This window comes from Zootoca vivipara, chromosome 1 (genome assembly GCF_963506605.1).
Source record: "Zootoca vivipara chromosome 1, rZooViv1.1, whole genome shotgun sequence".
Classification (NCBI taxonomy): domain Eukaryota; kingdom Metazoa; phylum Chordata; class Lepidosauria; order Squamata; family Lacertidae; genus Zootoca; species Zootoca vivipara.
In genome coordinates this window covers 29592323-29613972 of record NC_083276.1, presented here as the reverse complement: position 1 = coordinate 29613972, position 21650 = coordinate 29592323, and the positions used below count along the sequence as shown (strand labels likewise).

The window sequence follows — 21650 nt, the reverse complement described above, 5'->3', positions numbered from 1 at the left end:
TGTATGTGGTGTGCTTTATGGATGGTCACGTACGTGTAGTGATAGAAACAGTTCTAAAGACTACGGGTACCAGATGGAATCACAATCCCACCACACACTTCCTCCATGCAGCTTAGGGTGGTAAACATGGTTTCACTTCACTTATTCTTGCAGTGAACCCATAGGATATATTAGACTGATATGTGATAACTCTTGTTGTGTACAGTACTTCATCCAGGGGAATCGTACAGCTTGGTTATACAGTACAGCTGAAATGGTTTCATAAGGCTCCTTGGGCCTTAGTTCCTATTTGTCTTGGAGAGATTGAACAGAGCTTTTCTTTCCTGTGAGTTTTTTTGGGGTTAGTTTTCTTTCCCCATGTTTTCTTAAGTAGAAAAGTATTCTTGGTGTGTGTATGAGGCAAAGTACACTTTAGTACCTGTAGCTGGAAAGGTGAAGCATTTTTTAAAAGGCATGCCACAATTGTGGTATACTGTACAATCAAAAACAGTTTTTGGTAGACGTGCATTGGTTACTAGGCTGAAAGTACATGATGTGAATTTTATGGTCTGACATGATGGCTAGTTCTAATTGTTTACTTTTATTTTGGCAGACATTGCCCATGGATGAATTGGTGCATGATTTGGCCTCAGCCCTTGAGCAGACTTCTGAACAGAACAAGCTGGATGAGCTGTGGGAAGAAATGACTCTTAGCCCAAGGCAGCAGCGACGGCAGCTTCGCAAGAGGCGAGGACGCAAACGGCGTTCAGACCTAACACACCAAGCAGAGCATGCTTGTTGCTACAGTGGAGCATCTGAATCCAGCCTGGATGAAGTTGTTGAGGACTGCCGGGAAGTGCTGACTGCTAACTTCAGTGACTCAGATGACATGGCAGTAGCCAAACGCCATCCAACACTCAGTGCGACTCTGAGAAGTAAGCAGCACTCGTGGCACGAGTCGGACTCATTCACTGAGAATGCACCTTGCCGGCCGCTAAGGCGCCGTCGAAAAGTTAAGCGTGTGACTTCAGAGGTGGCTGCTAGCCTCCAGCAAAAACTCAGAGTATCTGAATGGAGTTATGAGAAGGGTTGCAGGTTCAAATCTGCTAAGAAGCAGCGCTTGTCACGTTGGAAGGAGAATGCTCCTTGGACATCATCAAGCCGAGGACTTTGTGAGTCAGCAGAGACCAGAGCCTTCCTCAACAAAGGGGGAAGAAGTGAGAGGATGGAATGTGAAGCAGATGAACAGAAACAAGGCTCTGATGAAAACATGTCAGAATGGTGAGATGTCTAGGCCTTTCTTTTGTATCATGTAGCTGCGTAGTGCAGATTGCTATAACATATTTTATTTCATTTAACAAATTGTGAGCTACTTGGAGCAAAATCCTCCAGAGAAAGGGCATACAAATTAATGGTACATGCTGATGATTGCAGTAGAGTTATGAATCATAGAAAGGGACTCCAAGGGTCATCTAGTCCAACCCCCTGCAGTGTAGGAATGTCAACTAAAGCAACCAAGACAAATGACCAATACACCTCTGCTTTAAAACCCACCCACAATCTCACAAGAAATAGAACCACTGAAGAAATGGAACCTTTAATGTTTTGATTTTTTTTTTTAGTAGCAGTTGTATTCTTTCCATGCAGGACATTAGCTGAGTTTCTTGCATTAATTTATATCACAATCCTGTGCTTATATACTCAGAAGTAACTTCCACTGTGTTCAATGGAACCTACTTTCTAGAAGGGTATTTAGGATTGTTCAAAGCTTTGTGCTGTCAAATGCCTTTGTTGCCATTTGTAAGGCTGACAAAGGCATATTTTGGAGGGACAATAGTAAAATTGTAGCCAACCAATGTTCACAGGAACAGTAAATTAGTACAGTGGTACCTCGGTTTATGAACACAATTGGTTCCGGAAGTCTGTTCATAAACTGAAGCGTTCATAAACTGAAGCAAACTTTCCCATTGAAAGTAATGGAAAATGAATTAATCCGTTCCAGATGGGTCCGTGGCGTTCATAAACCGAAAATTCATAAACCGAGGTGTTCATAAACCGAGGTTCCACTGTACTTCTATTAGTAGGGCTAACAAAATTGATTTAGGTATTTTAGACGTGAGGAAGGTAGTTGCTGAATATATCTTAACTTCCTTTTGTTAACGCTAATTAGATTTTTCTTTGTAGTGCTTGATTCTAACTAAAATACCATGCTGAATCACCACCTTAGTTGCTGCATTCCATGGCTTGTTAAATACTAGACTTATCAGACCACCCACTTGTTTCCCTCTTTGTTGTTCACTTATTTTCTCCTTTGATGGGCAGTTTGTTTGGTGATAGCCTGAAGTAGCTCTTGAGAGCCCAGTTGAGCTAATGTATTAGAAGTGGCCTGGGGGGGGGGAATCCCTACTCCTAGAAGGCAAGTGACAGAGACAGAGTGTCAGCCTCCCCCACCTCCTTCAGCCTGGCCTGACCTTCTGCACCCCCTCTGTGCCTCTTGTTTTCTTATTTTTATAGAAAATCAATATCCTTCCTGACACAAACAATAGCTCAGGAGCAGGACTAAATGGGGGAGAGCTGAGATCTGTCCATCACCTCTCAATTTAACTCTTCCAGGCTATTTAATTATAGGCATGCTTTGCTCCAGGTGTTTGCAACAGTGCAATTGCTAAATGAGGGCCATTTTAACAAAAGATTGGATGATCAATAACTCTATAGCAGTAGCTTGTCGGATCAATAGCATTCATTATTTTGTGGTTAAAGTAAGTAGCCTCCATTGTAACTGGAGGTCATTAATCAGCGCTTACTGGACTGCAAGGCCTATACTAAAGGATAGTGTGCTTTGCCATCTGTGTGCAGGGTGAAGAAACTCTGGTTTCCTTGCATGAACCTTTCAGCTGGAGCTACAATAAGATGGTTGGCTATAATTCTGTAGACCTGTAACAACCATCTAGTGATTTATTAATTTAGTTTTGTTCCACCACTGTACCTTGGGAATTTGGAGTAGGTGATGGTGCTTCTAAAACAGAGTGTTATATATAAATTGTAAAATAAATACAATACGGACTCCTTACAACATGCCCAAACAAGAAGGTCTTGGCTGGAAGATTCCCCAACACTGTCAAGTGTTAGAAATCCAGATATATAAGTTAATTACCAAATGGCACCTTAAACCTAGGTTGTGGTCCCTGCCACAGAATGTCTAGGTACCATTTTTTGTGGGGTTTATTTGTAATTTACTATTGTTGTTGTTCATTTCTATGCCGCTTTATATTTGAAAGAAAAAAATCTCAGAGCGCTTTACAACATATTAAAACATTGAATAAAACAATGCAGAATAAAACAAATCCAAGCTTCAAGGAAAATATTTCAGGTGCTTCTTTTAAGTGACATTTTGCTTTCCCTATATTTATTTACTTACTTAAATTTTATATAGCTGCTCCATAGTAGAAGTACTCTAGGAAGCCTCTTTAACAAAAGGCTGGTATTGAGCTGATGTCAGGCATTATGTTCCCCATTCCAGTGTGTAATATGTTTGCATTTCCTGGAGAAGTTACAATTGATGATGCAAATTTGGAGTGGCATTTCTTATAGCTCAGACTATAGTGGTTAAGAGTGTCAGAATATGACCTTTGGAGATCAGGGTTCAAATCCCCACTCAGTCATGAAGCTCACTGGGTGACTTTGAGCCAGTTATAGCCTCTTAACCTTCCTCGCAGATCATTGTAAGGATTCCGAGGATGGGGTGAACCATGTACTCCTTGGAGAAAAAAGGTGGAATATAAATGCAATTTACACTCATTTGCTGGTTAAAATTCAAGTTTCATCAGTTAGAGTGACAAAATGACTGTAAGGCTGAGAAATTCTGTAATGTTGCCACTGCTCATAAAACATGTCTCATATCATCATTCACTTTGCCTTGCAAACACCCAATCAGTTGTTCTCATTTTCTTTGTACTCTTAATTATTCTGTAACAGATTGCTGGCATGTCTGAAGGAGAATATAATTTCATTCCCTACAATTATTTTTCTTTGATTACATCTTCTTATTTGCTCATTGTGTCATGATTGAACAGTGCCAAATAACTGCAGAACCAACATTCTTCATTCCATGACTATTGAAGGAAGTATGTAGAACTGCCTTTGAACACTTCTTGAAAGCTAGTAACTGAGAGCAGCAAACTAAATGGAGTGTATTTCACCAGTCGTGAAGCAACTTCACTGGTTTCTGGACAAAATAGAAAATGCTGATGATTACCTTTAAACCCTTAAATGGCTTGAGATCTAGCAACCTGATCTAGCTACTTTCTGCTGCATGAGACTGCTCAAAGGCTATTATTTTTATTGGATGTCATCCTCTGAGTCTCTCCCCACAACACTCATGCATACTTTGAGGCTAGATGGGCAGCAGCCAGAGAAAGGGCTTTCCTAGTGTCAAGTCTGACATCTTTTCTGGCCCCATCTGAAGACCCTTTTATATTTGCCCAGGCCTACAATAACTGGTTTTATTGCAGGGTTAGCCAACATGATGTTTTGAACTACAAGTCCCATGAAACCTGACAATTGCCCATGTTGGCTGGGGGCCTGCGGCTGATGGGAACTGTAGTCCGAACCATCTGAAGGGCACCATGTCAACTACCCCTATTTTCTTGATTCTTCTGGTTTTTATTTGCTGTTATGCTCTGCTGTTTCTTGTACCGTGTTTCTCCAAAAATAAGACACCATCTTATATTTATTTTTCCTCAAAAACAAAACAAAACACTATGGCTTATTTTCAGGGGATGTCTTATTCAACTTTTTTCTTTAACACAAAGGAAATTCAAATGCAATGGCAAGTATTTTTTTGGGGGGGGGAGTAATTTAGTCCTAATCCCAATAGTTTAACCTACAAGGATGGGGTCTCCCTGGAGCCTGGTGAACAGCCTAGCAAGTCCTCTGTCCAAAGTGTTGTGTCAAAGTGGTGAAAGAATATAAAATACAGAAATTAAAAACCGTTTAGTCATGGGAGGGGGGGGGAGATACCCACTTCACTACCGGTACTGACAATAGGTGAAGAAACCAGCTGCTGCTGTTGGATCCCGCTGGCTCGGGGCTCCGCATGGCGTGGCACCACTGGCGCCGGCACTGCTGGGTCCTGCTGGCTCGGCATGGTGCTGCTGGGCACTTTGTCGGCATTGCAGCAGCAGCCGGTTCCGGGCGCTGACCCGGCAGGCCTCCTCCTCTTCCTCTTGCCACGGCCGGCGTTGCTGCTGCGCCTATCACTATGTCTTATTTTCAGGGTATGGCTTATATTCCTTGAACGCTTAAAAATCCTGCTACGGCTTATTTTATGGCTACGTCTTATTTTCGGAGAAACAGGGTAGTTTAAATCATGAAATGTAACACGTTCCAAGTGAATTTTGTGCTTGTCTTTTCCTGTGCACCACAATAATTGAATTGTTCTAATCCCAGTATTAAATCAGTATTCTCAGAAGCCAGTCATTTTACAGATATCTATATTACTTATTTTCAAGTTGAATTTTGGTGTTCAGGAGAGTACCATCTCTTAACAGAAATCAGTGACCAAATTGAAAGCCTGGTGTAATTGGCAGCTGCTTATGTGCTTCATATAATTCTTTATTATAATACATGATGCCATTTGAAAGAGAGGGTAAAATATTGTATGTTATGTCACTGGAACAGGCCAATAGTCCAGCATCCTGTTACAGTGACCAAACAGATGCCTGTGGGAGGCATACAAGTAGGACCTGAATGCAGCAGGACCCTGCCTACCTGTGATTCCCAGAAAACTGGTATTCAGAAACATACTACTTCTGACAGTAGAGGTGTTAATACACAGTATTACCATTACTATATTCTTCATTATGACTGTAGGAGAAAAAGAAATATAAAGTATAAAGTAGCTAGATATCATTGGCACACATTAACAATTTTTATCTTGTATATTTGTATTGTGAACCACCCTTCCTGTACAGATGAAGAGCAGGATACAAAATTAATTTATAATAATAATAATAACATTTACTCTCCCATAATTGGGTAACTGAAACACCTGTTTGCTTACCCTCACCTGGTTTCTTTCCTAGTAAAAGAGCATCTGCAGGAATATTAATCAATGTCTCTAAACTAATTTGCTTTTTAGGATTGCTATATATCAAAACCTTTTATAAGATTCATATGTGATACTCATCTAAATTGATTGGCCACCACTGTGCTGCTCATTTAAGTGTCTCCTGACATCCCATGTGTGGGTCAACCAGGCTGTAAAGATGAATAAAGCAATACCATTATTGTGAGCTGTCTAGAAAGTGCTTTGAGACCCTCCTGCAGTGAAGAGTTTTTGCAAAGTGGATTATATCAATTGCATTTGTGCTTAATTTTCTCTGTTCTCTTTTCAGTGAAACCAGCAGTGTGTGCAGCAGTAGTGACACTGGCCTTTTTACCAATGATGAAGGTCGCCAAGGTAACTATATTCTTATGTTTCTCTTCTTTAATTTTATGCTTAAAGTATTTATACATTTATTTATTTATTAAATTTGCATACTGCCCTTCATCTGAAGATAACAGGGCTGTTCACAACTTAAAAATACAAAATGAGAACACAAAGTGCATAATAAAACAAACCAATAACACACCCAACACATTTAAAAGGCCATAGAATGTTAATCTATGGCCCTTTAAATGAGGAGGCGCTTGAAGAAGGTCCTTGGATGACAATCGCAGACTAAAGCTTATTCCATAATAGATGTGTTAGTCTTTAAGCTGCCACAAGAATTTCTGTTAATTTACATCAGGCATCCCCAAACTGCGGCCCTCCACATGTTTTGGCCTACAACTCCCATGATCCCTAGTTAACAGGACCAGTGGTCGGGGAAGATGGGAATTGTAGTCCAAAACATCTGGAGGGCCGAAGTTTGGGGATGCCTGATTTAGATAATGACTCTTGTTCAGTATCAAAACACTCCTCTTTTGCTACTCCATGTAAACTTTCTAAATCATAATAAAACTGGAGAGCTCGCAAGCTGTCAGAGAATATTTAGCAGCATCCATGTTGAGAATTAGACGCGGGTGACGCTGTGGGTTAATCCACAGAGCCTAGGGCTTGCCGATCAGATGGTCGGCGGTTCAAATCCCTGCAATGAGGTGAGCTCCCGTTGCTTGGTCCCTGCTCCTGTCAACCTAGCAGTTTGAAAGCACATCAAAGTGCAAGTAGATAAATAGGTACCTCTCCGGCAGGAAGGTAAACAGCGTTTCTGTGCGCTGCTCTGGTTTCACCAGAAGCGGCTTAGTCATGCTAGCCACATGACCAGGAAGCTGTACGCTGGCTCCCTCGGCCAGTAAAGCAAGATGAGCACCGCAACCCCAGAGTCATCTGCGACTGGACCTAATGGCCAGGGGTTTCTTTACCTTTATGTTGAGAGATATTAGAAAAAAATGGCCAACTGCTCTCAGCACTGTGCTTTTTTGACGTGTAAGGATGAAGTAGAAAAGACCACTACTCAGAGTTAATGTCCTAATTAGATAAGTGTTAGACAATAGAAGTACCAGAGAATATTGGGTTCCATGTATTCTTAATTGGTCTTGTAGAGAGAAAATGGTATGCCTTTTCTAAATGCTTATGTTTTGTGTTTGGTTTTGTTCAGTAAACTTGTAATTGTTCTTCTGTTGTAACAAATCTAAATATGCCTTCCTTCAAAGCAGTAGTTTTCTCATGGGGCAGTTGCATTGTCTCAGCATTGAAATACTGTGTGTATTTGAGAAAATGTGACCCCCTCCTTTTGTGAGTCCTGTTTGGATTCCCCACCCCCCACAGTTTTTTGAAGGCTGAGGGGGTCTTCCTCTAGCTTTCAAATTCAGGTTGATTTTTTTTGGTCTACGTATATATAGTTGTATCATAAAGCTGTGCAGTTGCTAACAAAATATTTCATATCATAGACAATGAGTTAACAATTAAACGTGTTCTTGGGCTCAAACATAAAGGACAAATTCACCTTGGAACACAAACAATAATGATGATACATTTTGTAATACATGAAGTATAAAGTAACTTCTGCGTTCTAGGTACACAAGCGAACATGATGGTTCTAGCGAGGAATATTCATACAAGTGAACACTGCTTATTTCATTGTTATAGCTTGGAGAGGACCAACACTGTTCAAATGATGTTGATTTTTGGAGTGTTGGATCAGCTTTTCCCTTCTCTTTTAGGTGATGATGAACAGAGCGATTGGTTCTATGAGGGAGAATGTGTCTCAGGATTCACGGTCCCCAACCTCCTGCCCAAGTGGGGATCTGACCGCCAGTCTGACATGGAACGAATGGATTCCAGCATTGAAAAAATCTCAGATACAACATTCCTTCTGCCCTCTCGGCCTGCTACGAGAGGTGAGATCCTTCAGTAAATGTTGTGGAGATAGTTGACACAGTTGAAATGCTTGCGGGTAACCTCCGGTTTTGTGTGAGCAGACTCCTCTTTCCTCTTCCTGCTTGTAGCTTTTAAAATCTGCTGGGGATGATATGGAGCTAGAAGGGGAGGAGTGAGGTTGTGCAAGTGGAGGTTCATTGTGCAGTCAGACAGACACTGTATGTCAGTCAGGTTCCTTAATAAATGTGTGAAATTTGTCACTCAACATGTAGCTGAGAAGCAAATACTAATTTATTGTGGATAAATGCAGGCTAACTTAGATAAAGGTGTTCTGACTATGTATGATTTTGCCTAGTATCCTAAGTAGCTTGGTCAATACCTTCATCTTTCAGTGCTCTCAGTGTGAGAATACTACTCACTCAGCATGCATTACAACAGTGTCAGAAGAGGGTGCTTTAGCCCATGCTGCCTTCTTGCCATATGCCTATGGTCTATCTTCATATATGTTATGTAAATAGAGAGAAATATAGAGAGCATAACAACATGCCCAAGCTCCACAAAATATTGTAGGTAGATTTGGAAATTGGAATGCAGTCTAGTTTCTTGTTTCTGTGTTACAACTAACTGTTTATTGTGGTCTTTGTTTTGATAGGGTTCTGTCTTCAGCATTCTCTTCTTTTCTCTCCCCACCCAGGGTTTCATGCCCGCTTGAACCGTCTTCCCAGTGTTCCTACCCGCTGCCTCAGGAAGGGCCGTAGGAGGCTGGTGAGCAAGGTATTGCTTTTTTGAGAATAGTAATTTGTTGGTGACTGCTTCATCACTTGCAGGAGATCTACCTGCAGGTGAAAGTGGACCACGCAACAATTTGCCCAGCCACATTCTCATTCTTTGACCTGTTTTCAATTCAGTTCGGGGTTGTATGTTCCTACTTGTGATTTTTTTTGCCCCACGTTTTACTTGGGGAAAGACTTCAGAACCCTGCGGTATATCAAATCCAAACTCTTCTTCTTGTTCATTCTTGCTATAATCAATAGTCCACTCTTTGTGTTGTTTCCACCTTCAACTCTGCCCACCTGTAGCAGAGAATCACAAAAACAGAAAACTGGGGAATCTGAAAACCAGATAATAAAATAATCATTAGGAGCTGGAACCCTTCCAATACATAATGTTTAATACTTATTATTTAATGAGGGTGAAAGAGGAGAGCGCAAAATATGGTCTGAAGCTCAACATCAAAAAAACCAAGATCATGGCCACTGGTCCCATCACCTCCTGGCAAGTAGAAGGGGAAGAAACGGAGGCAGTGAGAGATTTTACTTTCTTGGGCTCCTTGATCACTGCAGATGGTGACAGCAGTCACGAAATTAAAAGACGCCTGCTTCTTGGGAGAAAAGCAATGACAAACCTAGACAGCATCTTAAAAAGCAGAGACATCACCTTGCCGACAAAGGTCCGTATAGTTAAAGCTATGGTTTTCCCAGTAGTGATGTATGGAAGTGAGAGTTGGACCATAAAGAAGGCTGATCGCCGAAGAATTGATGCTTTTGAATTATGGTGCTGGAGGAGACTCTTGAGAGTCCCATGGACTGCAAGAAGATCAAACCTATCCATTCTTAAGGAAATCAGCCCTGAGTGCTCCCTGGAAGGACAGATCGTGAAGCTGAGGCTCCAATACTTTGGCCACCTCATGAGAAGAGAAGAATCCTTGGAAAAGACCCTGATGTTGGGAAAGATTGAGGGCACTAGGAGAAGGGGACGACAGAGGACAAGATGGTTGGACAGTGTTCTCGAAGCTACGAACATGAGTTTGACCAAACTGCGGGAGGCAGTGCAAGACAGGAGTGCCTGGCGTGCTCTGGTCCATGGGGTCACGAAGAGTCGGACACGACTAAACGACTAAACAACAACAAATTAAAGACAGAAAATAAAGCTTTGATTGTTTATGATGGTTCCAACCAAAGCAGGAACATGTATATAATTTGACTGCAATTTTTATATGACTGCTTAGCTAGAGAGAGTAGAATAAATAAAAAATGCAAGCACTCCGAGAAAACCAGAGGTGCACTGCTCGAAGCTGTAGAGACAAGTTGAAACATGATCCTGCAGGGGGTAGGCAGGGAAAGAAGGAAAGGAGGTAGGAGCAGACCACTCCCAACACCTCTCCTAGGAAAGAGCATGAAATCCTTTTCAGGAGCTATTTTACAAGTGGTTCAGAAGAGGAACAAATTTATCTTTGGGTTTTTCATGAGTTGACATTTGGTCTGATTCAGCAGTAAACAGCAGGTTTTCCTGGGGAAAGTGGTGGGACAGAATACTTTCTCGGACCCTTGATGATCAATCGATACAAAATACTTGACCAAATCACAGGACAAACAAAAGTTTGAATGGGCCTTAAATTTGCTTCATGTGTTGGCGTATGTCAAAACTTGCCAATAGTCGTGGTAAAGCTAATTTTAAGAAGTTAATAAGCTTCAGGAAACTGGACATTAGGACAGTGCTGATGAAAGGAGGGTGGCTGACTATAAAAGTGCAGTATGGAAGAGCCAGTTGTAAGGTGCAAGGAAGAAACCCTGAAATGAGGAAAGCAGTATTATTAGCTGGGGTGGAAGATTTTGTAATACTTTGTAATACATAGTCACTGGTATATGGTGTAGAACGTGTTGTATTTAAATGCTGAAAGGTAATGGCTGTTGACTGCAGGGCTTCTGGTTTTGAGTTATGCATCATAAGCACTTCTTGTCATACTTGGCATTTGGTTGTATGGTAAAGCTGGAGTTCTGCAACCTCTGCTTTCTAAGCTTTATGGGGCTGGTTGAATATAGTTTGCAAGGTTTGTTGGGGGAAGCTAGACCCTTTATATAGTTTACTCACCTGGAGCTCTCGCTGAAGGAAAATTAATCCTTGTCTGAGTGGAAGTCGGAAGCTCTGTGGCTTGGATCCAGGCATCTCCCTCTGTAAGCATAATTCCTTGTGTTTGTTGACAGGACTCTGATGTAGATGCTTCTGGAGGCAGAATGAGGCAGGGTGTGTCAATTTTAGCCAATTTCCTCTTGCACCACTTCCAACACTAGAGTGTAGGGTCTCCCAAACCTGCATAGCAGATAATTGGAGAGATGCACAAAGGGAAGGGAGAATGGGCAAAAGTTGCTTCCCGCCTTCTGCCTGTGGAATTAGTGAAATTCCACTCAATGTAACTCCAGATCTAGTCCTGTGCATTGGGGGTTTGTGTTCATAAAGCCTATATGTAAACTGGTTCATCTGTATAGGAGAGTGGTGTCCCTTCCTTTTTTGTTTTCTGTCTTTGACAGATTTTTCACACCCCAGCTCTATTAATCTTGCTTACCAGTAGTTAAATACTGTTGAATTGCAGATTTAGTTATGGTGAATACAGTGCCTTTGACTAGGCCACTGGTAAGAGCCTAGGGCCCAAAGCTTTTAGGAGGCACTTCTAATGAACCAAAATAAGAATAATATTTACTTGTTTAATTTATCTTCATCACCTTAAAGGGATCTATGTCATTTGCAGTGGAGGTCACTGCTCTCCTTCCCCCATTCTCTTCTAAATTGTAATAATAAATAATGAGTTTCATTCAAAGCTCCCCGCCAGCGAGATGCTAATTACCCAAAGTACGGCTTGTAATTTACACAGTAATAAACCGTAAATTTAAACATTACGGCACTTTAAGTTAATAATTTCTCTACTGTAACAAATAGCCTATCTTTCACCCCTGCTGCTGCTTCCCCACAAACCTTGCATGTGATAGTGTTCAGAGTTCCTGGCCATAAGCTACCCATTGATGATCAGATCCTGATCCCAATCTTCTGGCAATTTGTTCTGTGTGGCAAGCAACCTCGTCCACAGAACTGTGAGTTTATGCAATTACAGGACACTGAGCTGAGTTTCTGTAAGCTATTTTATCTACTAAGAATATACCATTACCCCCTCTGCCTTGGGTATCTTTGCTTTTATTCATGTGAAATAATAAGTCTGGGGGTACCAGAAATGACTGCAAGCTGCCTCATGTGATTAATCACTTGTGAGGGATGGGTAATGTTTCAGATCGGAGGGCTGATCTTGGATGAGTGACCACATTTCTTATATTCTAATCCAGTCCTAGGTTTTTGTTATTTTACATGCACAAACAAGAGCAGACTAATCAGTTTTTATATGGGACTTGTTCATTTACTCAAGATTGTTAAGTAGTTCTGGTTAACACAGGTAGAACATGATGTGACGTATATACACTTCAACCCCCCCCCCCACAGCGCCACTGAACCACTTCATCTGTTGACCCTAATGAACTGGAGCAGAAAATAAGTGAATTAAGACTCTTGTGGCTTTAGGTCAGAGCTTTTAAATAACCAAGAGCAAAGCGGGTGGTCCTAATCGTTCCTTTCCTACTTTCCTTCCTTTCCTGCCCTAAACAGAGCAGAAAAAATGCAAGCCAGTGAAAGAAACACAGAAGGAACTTGAAGCAAGAGGAAATAAAATTTTCCTCACTATTTGCACAATAACTTTAATAGGGATGGTGAATGTATGAAACTTTAACATGTTCATGTGAATGTTTGAGATTTTATCTAGGAGTAAAATTTCCTGTTCTTAAATCACTCCCAGCAATATTCAGACTGAATCCATCTTGTGCTTGAGACATTGACCGTACTGGGACTTCTAGCTATAAGCTTATTGGACAGTTCAGTAATATTTTGGCCTTCTGGATAACTATGTCATAGGAAACAGAGAGACAGTGTTAGTTCTATGCAGTGTAGGAAACATGAATTTCCATTACATTTTTTCTTATCAGCATGAAGGTTAATAATAATAATAATAATAATAATAATAATAATAATAATAATATATTATTATTATTATTATTATTTATACACCACCCATCTAGCTGCGTTTCTGCACTCTGGGCGGCTTCCAACAAAATATTAAAAATACATTAAAACATCAGTTATTAAAAACTTCCCTAAACAGGGCTGCCTTCAGATGTTAACTTCCTGCAGGGCTGCTGGAGCCACACTTCTTGATTGCTCAGAGGGTAATGCATTTATTCTGACCCCATGTGAACAAGAATGCACTTATGAGTGTGTCATGTGTGTCTGTGCTGCCTGATTTTTGGAGGGAGAGTGCCTGAGGCTCATATTGCATGTGATAGCCATAGACCTGTTTGCTTAAGCCTGAGTCTGCCCCCAATCACACATAGAAATGGAGATAGCAGACCTAGTTTTAAGAGCATATGGGGCACATTGGTGAGAGGAGCTGAACCTGCCTTTCTGCTGCAGCTTACCTTCCTGAAGTCCCTCTCAGCCAAATTTTCTTCAGTATCCAGCCCTGACAGTCCAGGTAACACACTATAGAGGATTAGCTGGGGGACGGTTCAGCTCCCAATACCTGTGTGCCCCTCTTCTATTAAAATCTGCCTTTCACTGCATCCTTTTTAAAACCCAATTGAGGCAGGCCCAGATTTAAATAAATAGGCCGTCCATTGTCATCTGCCATTGTAGCCTCAGCCCTCCCCTCTGTCACTTTGTGTTTCAGGAGACCATCATGAGTGCTATGGGCACTGAGAGGATTAGCCACATCATTGGTGATTCCTGCCAAAAAGAGTAAGCAACTGAATGCTGCTGACAGGTCTATAAGTCTGGGGAGGGGAGGGGGAGGCTCATAATACAGAATTTGTCCCTTTTCAACTTGCAGAGAGGATCCTCCCATTTTATTGGAAAGCCATCTCTTTAAGAAGGGATGATGTGCTTGCCTTTCTGTATTCCTGTTGCATTTCCTATCCTCTTCCCACTGTCCTAAAAAAAAGAAAAAAAGGCCAGTGCAGTGCTCCTGTGAATGTAATCATCTTCCTCATTCTTGCACTATGTGAATTGGCAAAATGCACAAGAACCCAGCATAGACTAATAAAATAAACTTCAGTATTAGAAGTACCTGAGCTGCTGGGCTATGGTAGGGAGGTTACCCAAGGTAGTCACCAGCTTCTGTTACTAATGAATTATCTGCATTTCTGAATTAGTATATACCCTCTTGGACATCACTGATGTGGGTGGGTGGATGAGCATGCCTGAAATTTCCCTTTTGTTTATGGAGGTGGTGGTTTCCTTACTCTTGTTAGCTGTTAAGTGTGGCATCCATTGGATTGAGTTTCTCTCATCCGTTGATACCTAGATTAATTCCCCTTGTCTTAAACCTGTCTTTAATGCACCTGCCTTACATGGATGTTTAATCCTCTTCTTTTCTTCTCTGTGCATCTATTTCCCCCCCTTTTCCAATTCTTTTCTCATGCTTCCTCCAATTTCGTCTCTTCTACCACCTCTGTAGTTTCTGGTTGCCGTCAATGGGAATGAGAGATCGCAACCAGGTAAGATGGCTGTACTTTGCTTTTCTCGTATATTCTCACTTGATTTCTGTCTCTAGAAAGAATGAAGTCGTGGCTTCCAATTTCTTCCACGTTTACAGTCTGTGTACAGGGAGTAAGGCCGAAAGACATTCCTTTGGTCAAACACTGTATGCTGGAAGACCTTACTTCACAATGACTCCTTGTATCAAACAGTGCCCTAGGGCTTGAAACTTTTGCCTTCTCCTACATTTCCCCTCTTTCTAGCTGCCTTTCCATCTAGCTTTCTGATTATTTAAAGCATTTTTGGGTGCATTTTTCTATCAGTTCATCTTGAATCATCGATAAAGTGTAGTGGTTAGAGCATCAGACTAGGACCTGAGAATCCATGGTTCAAATCCTATCTTGACCATGAAGCTCAGCTGGTGATTTTTAGACTGAGAAATAGTGACTGACCCAACCTATTTCACAGGGTTATTGTGAGGATGAAATGAGGAGAGGGAGAAATGTGTGCCACCTTGAGCTCCTTGAAGGAGAGGTGGGATGTAAATGTAAGAATAAATAAATTATAAATTTTCATGTGATTTTCCAGAACATAGTGCCCTCTTCCTCTGCCCCTTTTAATTGTTTGTTTGTTATCAATAACAACAACATTCTCTCCCTGTCTTAAAAAGAAGTCTTACTGCATTTGATAGTTGCTTTAACTTGGTTATTTAGCCATGCTGGAACTTTCTTAGCTGTGCTGGTAAGACAGAGAGAAAGCTGGTAATTCCAAGTATATTTAGAGATGGTTTTTTCCATGTTCTGGTTCCCACTGCTAATAGGGTGAGCCATTGAATATTTAAACTTCAGTTCTCCCAATTAAATTTGCAGCATCAACTAACTTACACCAGTGTAAAAGGTTAATGGACTAACTCCTGAATGTACAGAGTTGTTGTTAGTTCAGTTACAATTTAATCAATTAGATGAGGTCTGTGTTCCTCATTTGATAGCCCCCCCCCCCAAAAAAAAATTCTTATAAGCTCAAAAGTGTAGTTTAAAAATCTGCAGTGAGTGACATACTTCATTATGAACTCACAATCCATTCAGAAAGTGAATCTGATTACAGTATGCCCAAACCTTTTCCAACCAGCTGTTCACATTATTTTGAAGTTCCTTGGGTTTTATAGTGAGCATCCAGTAACTGGATAACTTATATGTTTATATTGTTCAAAATTAAAGTAAGAGGGCGTCTATTTTTAAAGGAAATAGTGCTTTTTTGCAGTACACAGTCAATCTAGCAATTTGAATTTCTTTGAAGTTTGGTTGGGAGCAAGTGGTAAGAGGCACTACAGCTGTTTAGAAGGTTGGAATTTGCAGGCTTCCTTGGAGATAGTTGATAGGGTAAAAACTGATGCCTTGTATTGCTGTAGTTTATTGGTGCTTTTCCTTACTATTTATTTAAGTTCTCTGTGATTGAAGATTGAACTGATCCAGCTGTTTAGCAGGGCCTTCCTGAGACTACGCTACAACAGATAGGTTGATGGGGAGTTGCATGTTAAAGTCTTCTCATGCACATGGGAGGAAGCCATTGAGGTTAGCTGTATCATTGACATGTTAGTTTTGCACATGCAGGAAGAATGTGTGTTAGCATCCATGTGGTCCAGAAGGACTGTATCATATGTTCTGTTAATGTTTGAATAGTGTTTAGGGTTTTTTTTTAAAAAGAACCTTAAGTGCTGCTCCCTTGCCTTTTAGAAGAAAATATGTCTCATTGTGGTAAAAGTTTTGTTGTTCTTTTTCTGGAGAAATAAATGCAGTATGCCGTGATCATTGGTACTGGTGAAGCTGATTGCTTCAATTGCTCACATCTCTGTAAAGAACAATTTGTAGTTCTGCAGTTGCGTTTTGCAAATGATCTTCTTGTGATGCTAAAGTGGCATCTATGCTGATGGTTCTCAAGTTGACAATGATCAAAGAAACATCCCGCAGTGAAGGTGGATGTTGATCTCCTTTGTACACAGCTCTATACAAATGAAAACAGACTTAATTGGTAGAGGTTTTCTTACTTACGTGAGAGTGGAGAAAGGTGTTGACTTCTTGACTGGGTGGCACTGCATGAGTAGGTAGGTGTGTTCGAAGTCCAGTTGGTTTTCTCCTTCAGACGAGTGAGCAGTGTGGCCTGCGGTCAGAAATTGGCCTGCTGCTACATATGGAATGCAAGACTCAGATAATGTGAGAGACCAGGTAAGGATAGTTCAGCTGTCTGTATTCAGTTAACGTTACTTCACATGTTGTTAACCAATTCTCTCTTGTTTTTCCAGTTCAATCCACTATCTCCTCTCTATTCTTTGGATGTTCTTGCTGACGCTTCCCACCGAAGGTGCTCACCAGCACACTGCACAGCCAGGTAACCATCACCTTCTGCTTTCATTGTGAGGAATGGTATGGTATCTGTTGGTTTGTGGAGTATGCATGTCAGAAACAAATTGCATAGGTCACTTCCTTTTCTACTTCTTTGGGTTAAAACATTTTTATCCTGCTTTCCCTCAAGAGTCCAAGGCAGCAAACTAAACGAGAGATTTACAACAACTACAGAACTGCACTGCAGCATAAAGCAAATACCATTAAAAATACCCATTAAAATGATAATACTCTGTTGGTTTCTCTATTGAATTTGAATTGATTTTATGTATATGTTGTTAGTGTTACATGTGAACTGGGCCAATGAATTTGGATGACTGATACCTGGACAAGGAGCAGACTTTGTGTTGTGCATTCGAAAGCTCAATAGAATAGCGAGGGAATAATTGAATAGGGAGGTTAAAGAAATTTTCAATGTGAGGAATCTATCCATTATTCAATTTAGCCTGGGAGTCTGAAGAAAATGCTAACTAAAAGTAGAAAATGTAAAAATCTGAAATAGCCACTTCAAATTATTGTCATGGGAGCAGACAACATATATTATATGAAGGATATTTTATTATTTAATCTGGTGCCTCAGTGAGGGATATGTGAGATTAGGAAGAAATTTTCATTTGAGATCTTTGAAGTTTTCACTAGTTCTGGCAGAATGCCATGACTGGTGATGAAATGTTGAGTGGTGTGGGCTTGTGCTACAGGTTCAAGGAGGTTTCATTTGTATTGCTAAAATGGAAAGATTCAGAATTATTTAACAACCCAGACTTGGGTTGGCAAATTCTACTGTAGTATGTAGCTTCATCTTGTCCTTTTTGAGCCATTTGTAATTTTTATCAAACCTATTGCTTCAGTACCTTGTTCACTTTTTTGTCATTTGGCCACATAGTCTGTAGAGGTGTGTGGTTGGAAGTACCTTACGTTATGGCAGGAACTTGCTTTTGTTGTTGTTGTTTAGTCGTTTAGTCGTGTCCGACTCTTTGTGACCCCATGGACCATAGCACGCCAGGCACTCCTGTCTTCCACTGCCTCCCGCAGTTTGGTCAAACTCATGTTGGTAGCTTCGAGAACACTGTCCAACCATATCGTCCTCTGTCGTCCCCTTCTCCTAGTGCCCTCAATCTTTCCCAACATCAGGGTCTTTTCCAGGGAGTCTTCTCTTCTCATGAGGTGGCCAAAGTATTGGAGCCTCAGCTTCAGGATCTGTCCTTCCAGTGAGTACTCAGGGCTGATTTAATGTTCTCTGCAGCTCTTAATCTATTATGATGATGAAAGCCAGTAGCTTAAACTTGGATGAGCCTTGAGCTCGGCTTGTAAATAGCGACTTGTCAAGTTTCTGGTAGTGAATTTAATTTGGTTCCAAGTGATGTTTTAAAGCTTTAGGTCAGGCATAGGCAAACTCGGCCCTCCAGATGTTTTGGGACTACAGCTCCCATCATCCCTGACCACTGGTCCTGTTAGCTAGGGATGATGGGAGTTGTAGTCCCAAAATATCTGGAGGGCCAAGTTTGCCTATGCCTGTGTTAGGTCTTACTTTGTATATCTGATGATGGACATCTATGTATATATGCAGTTAGGTGAGCAAGTAAACATGTTTTGGGACTTGTAATTTATGAGTGGGCCCTGCTAATGGGTGGGAATCAATTCGTCCCATCAGTGGAGGACATGCATAAGGAACTCCACTTTCCAAAATTGGCTTGTGAGGGGCGGTCAGTCTGGAGAACCCCTGGAATAGCATTCAGGGGAAGGAGTGGGGGAATTGTTCTATCAGGCAAGCTGAAGTGAGAGGTGATCAGCTTAGTGCAAGGTGAATTCCTACCATAATTTCCAAGCTTATTGAGGCTGTATTACTTAAGAGATATAATATTCTGGCATATAGCAGAAAGAAAAGCATCCTTCAAAAAGTGCAGCACCTTGGGCCATAGTTGCCCATACTAGCTTTATGCCAAACTAGTCAAACTGCCAGTTCTTATAAGCACTGTCTGCCTCCGGAAAGCCTTTCACAAATGTATTATGCAATTCGAAGCACTGTTATCAGGCAAATTCTGTTTTTTTCACCTGTCTGCCTTAACCTATGTTTTCTTTACCTCCCTAGTGGTTTCCGGTGAAATTCATCTAGGTAGCATAGTCACTGTTTTGTAACCCATTGCTTCATTTAAACAGAGCCGCCAGCCAGATTGCTGAGTGTAGAGCCATGGGTGTGCGAGGAGCGGCTTTTTGGTGTCAAGGAGAAGGCTCTGCATGGAGGGTTCCTTGGAAGATGCAGTTAAAAGGCTGTATAAATTGTAGTATACCAAGACTTTCTTTTTAGCTGTCTGTCTGTGATGTGGTGAGACTTCTCTCACAGTGTCAGAAGCAGCACTGGGAATTCCACACCCATCATTAGAAGTGGTGTGGGAGGGGGGCGGGTTTGGTGACTCTGTTATCATTAGTAGTATAATTTTATTTTGCAAAGCGACGAGAGTCCCCCCACCCCCCGCTTTCCCTCCTTTTTTGCCATCCTCCTTGGGGATAGTTGGTGTATTAATTTGCTGCATTGCCTCCTGGCTGTTCCCAGGCTGTTTTGATTCTTCATCATGGAATTTTAATGGCCTGCCACTTCTTGGGAGGCATGTGAGAGAGCCCATCTCAGGGACTGCTTTCCTTCTTTTCACATGCCTGTAATTGCGGCTCTTTAAGAGCACAAAGCATTTACTAATCATGCCATGTCTGTTGTAGCTTCTGTTTGACAATGCACTTTTTAAAAGTGGAAAGCATGAAGAATTTGGCATTGAGAATATGCTCCTCAGTACCAATGTGAACTGCATTGAGATAGCAGGTTGAACTTACTGCTTTCCATGTATCTAGGTGGCGGAATAAAGGTTCCCTGTCTTCGCTTTTTTAGCCTACAGCCTGGGCAAGTTTTTTTGGGGTCACATTCCAGTGGTACATGGCGCACAAGCAGAAGTGTACATTAGCTATATATTGCCCATGCAGAAGTTGGAAGTTACAATTCTCCATCCAGGCAAGCAGAAGCCAGTGGTCAAAGACATCTCAGCCAGGCAAAAGTACAGAGCATGGCCAGTGATGCCAGAAGAGTCCCAAGTGTCGGTTACATGGCTAGAGAGGGATCATGAAGAGTGCTAAAGCAGAGCCCATACTGTGGCAGCCACAGATGTGGCAGCCATACTGTGGCAGCCACTGCAGCATGATATACTAACAGCCTACATTATGAAACCCACATTCAGAGTTGCATACAGTGGTAATGCCTTTGGTGCCTTTCTGAACCCTTGGAAAACATTTTTTCTTGTCCTGGGTCACCATCTTTCTGGTATGTGATTGTAAATGTAGTTTAAGGAGGGACACCAACTGGACATCCAAACCATCTCTCTATCTGTGTCTGCTGTGCTGCCAAATGCAGGTGCTGCATCATCATAGGTAGCTCCATATTGGGAGTGTGTGTGTGTGTGTGTGTGTGTGTGTGAGAGAGAGAGAGAGAGAGAGAGAGAGAGAGAGAGAGAGAGAGAGAGAGAGAGAGAGAGAGAGAATCACTTTGGTGCTAGTGGCCAGCATAATGGAAAAGAAATACAGAGACCTCTGTTGAAAGTTGCCTGTGAGTAATGTGAACATGTGTGGCAATAGTTCCATGTTGTTGTTTTGTTAAAAGCACATCTGATGCTGACTGTTGGAGAAGAGGGTGGAGATAATCTCCCTAGGGCTACATTTTGGATAGGCCAGTCTGGATGTCAGTCTCTCTAGTACATGTGTAGGGAATTTTTTGAATGAATTGCTTATCATTTGTTACCAGGACACTTTTCTGTGCTGTGCAATGGGTTAATCCTTGCATGCAAAGATGTTGTGTTCACTGGATGGGATGAGCAACTTGTAGTAATTTCTACCTATGATGTGCAGATCAGAATTGGGTGCCCAGCTGGCTGGTGGTGTTTCAAAGAGGAGAAGGATCTCTGTTCTCACTATTATTTTTGACCTTTGAAGGCATCAGAGATAGCCTCAGGTGGTACCTCAAGGCTTAGAAAAAGCACCTTTTATGCATCTGGTATTTGCAGTGGAAACTGTTAAGTACAACTGCAACAGCTGAGCTGAATACTGTCACAGTAGCAGTACCCTTGATAGGAAGTGTGTTCTACTGAATGTTTCCTTCTGCATGAGGATAGCCGAACTAATTATTTTCAAGGCGATCAGTTAATAAGCACATTTCCTTCATTGCATTGATTCAATCCATATATTTTGCTTTCTAAAACAGGGAAAATACAAGAGTCTTCAACTGTATTATCAGTTTGAGGGTCTACAGAGAAGGCCTGAAAATTGAGGCTCTTAGAAAACTCATGAAATAACAAAGGACCATATTTTTCAACTGAAACTTTTCCGTTCTAAAGGGAATGCTTTGTACGGCTGTCTCTCAGAAGGTCAATTGCAATTAACCATAAATTTCAAGAAGGGTGCTTGTTTAATGTGCAGTAATACCTCCACGAACGTCTGCCCCATTGACCGTCCATTTCGGCAAATGTCCGTGGCAAACCTGGAAGTACCGGAACGGGTTACTTCTGGGTTTGCAGCTCTAGCATGCG

At 41.5% G+C, this 21650-nt stretch overlaps 1 protein-coding gene across 5 annotated transcripts in view; it reads left to right on the top strand.

Annotated features, from left to right (window-relative positions):
- Positions 1 to 21650, top strand: part of GPATCH2L (G-patch domain containing 2 like) — a 35662-nt gene that overhangs the window by 773 nt on the left and 13239 nt on the right. For 2 of the 5 annotated variants that reach the window (XM_035108119.2, XM_035108118.2), the window contains exons 2-8: positions 593 to 1260; positions 6375 to 6439; positions 8185 to 8361; positions 9036 to 9115; positions 13884 to 13951; positions 14670 to 14709; positions 16989 to 17074. In XM_035108119.2, coding sequence (XP_034964010.1) covers positions 602 to 1260; positions 6375 to 6439; positions 8185 to 8361; positions 9036 to 9115; positions 13884 to 13951; positions 14670 to 14709; positions 16989 to 17074 — 1175 coding nt within the window. In that variant the 5' untranslated portion in view covers positions 593 to 601. The remainder of the gene's footprint in view (positions 1 to 592; positions 1261 to 6374; positions 6440 to 8184; positions 8362 to 9035; positions 9116 to 13883; positions 13952 to 14669; positions 14710 to 16988; positions 17075 to 21650) is intronic. The other 3 variants (XR_004692121.2, XR_004692120.2, XM_035108120.2) reach the window with 2 other exon arrangements.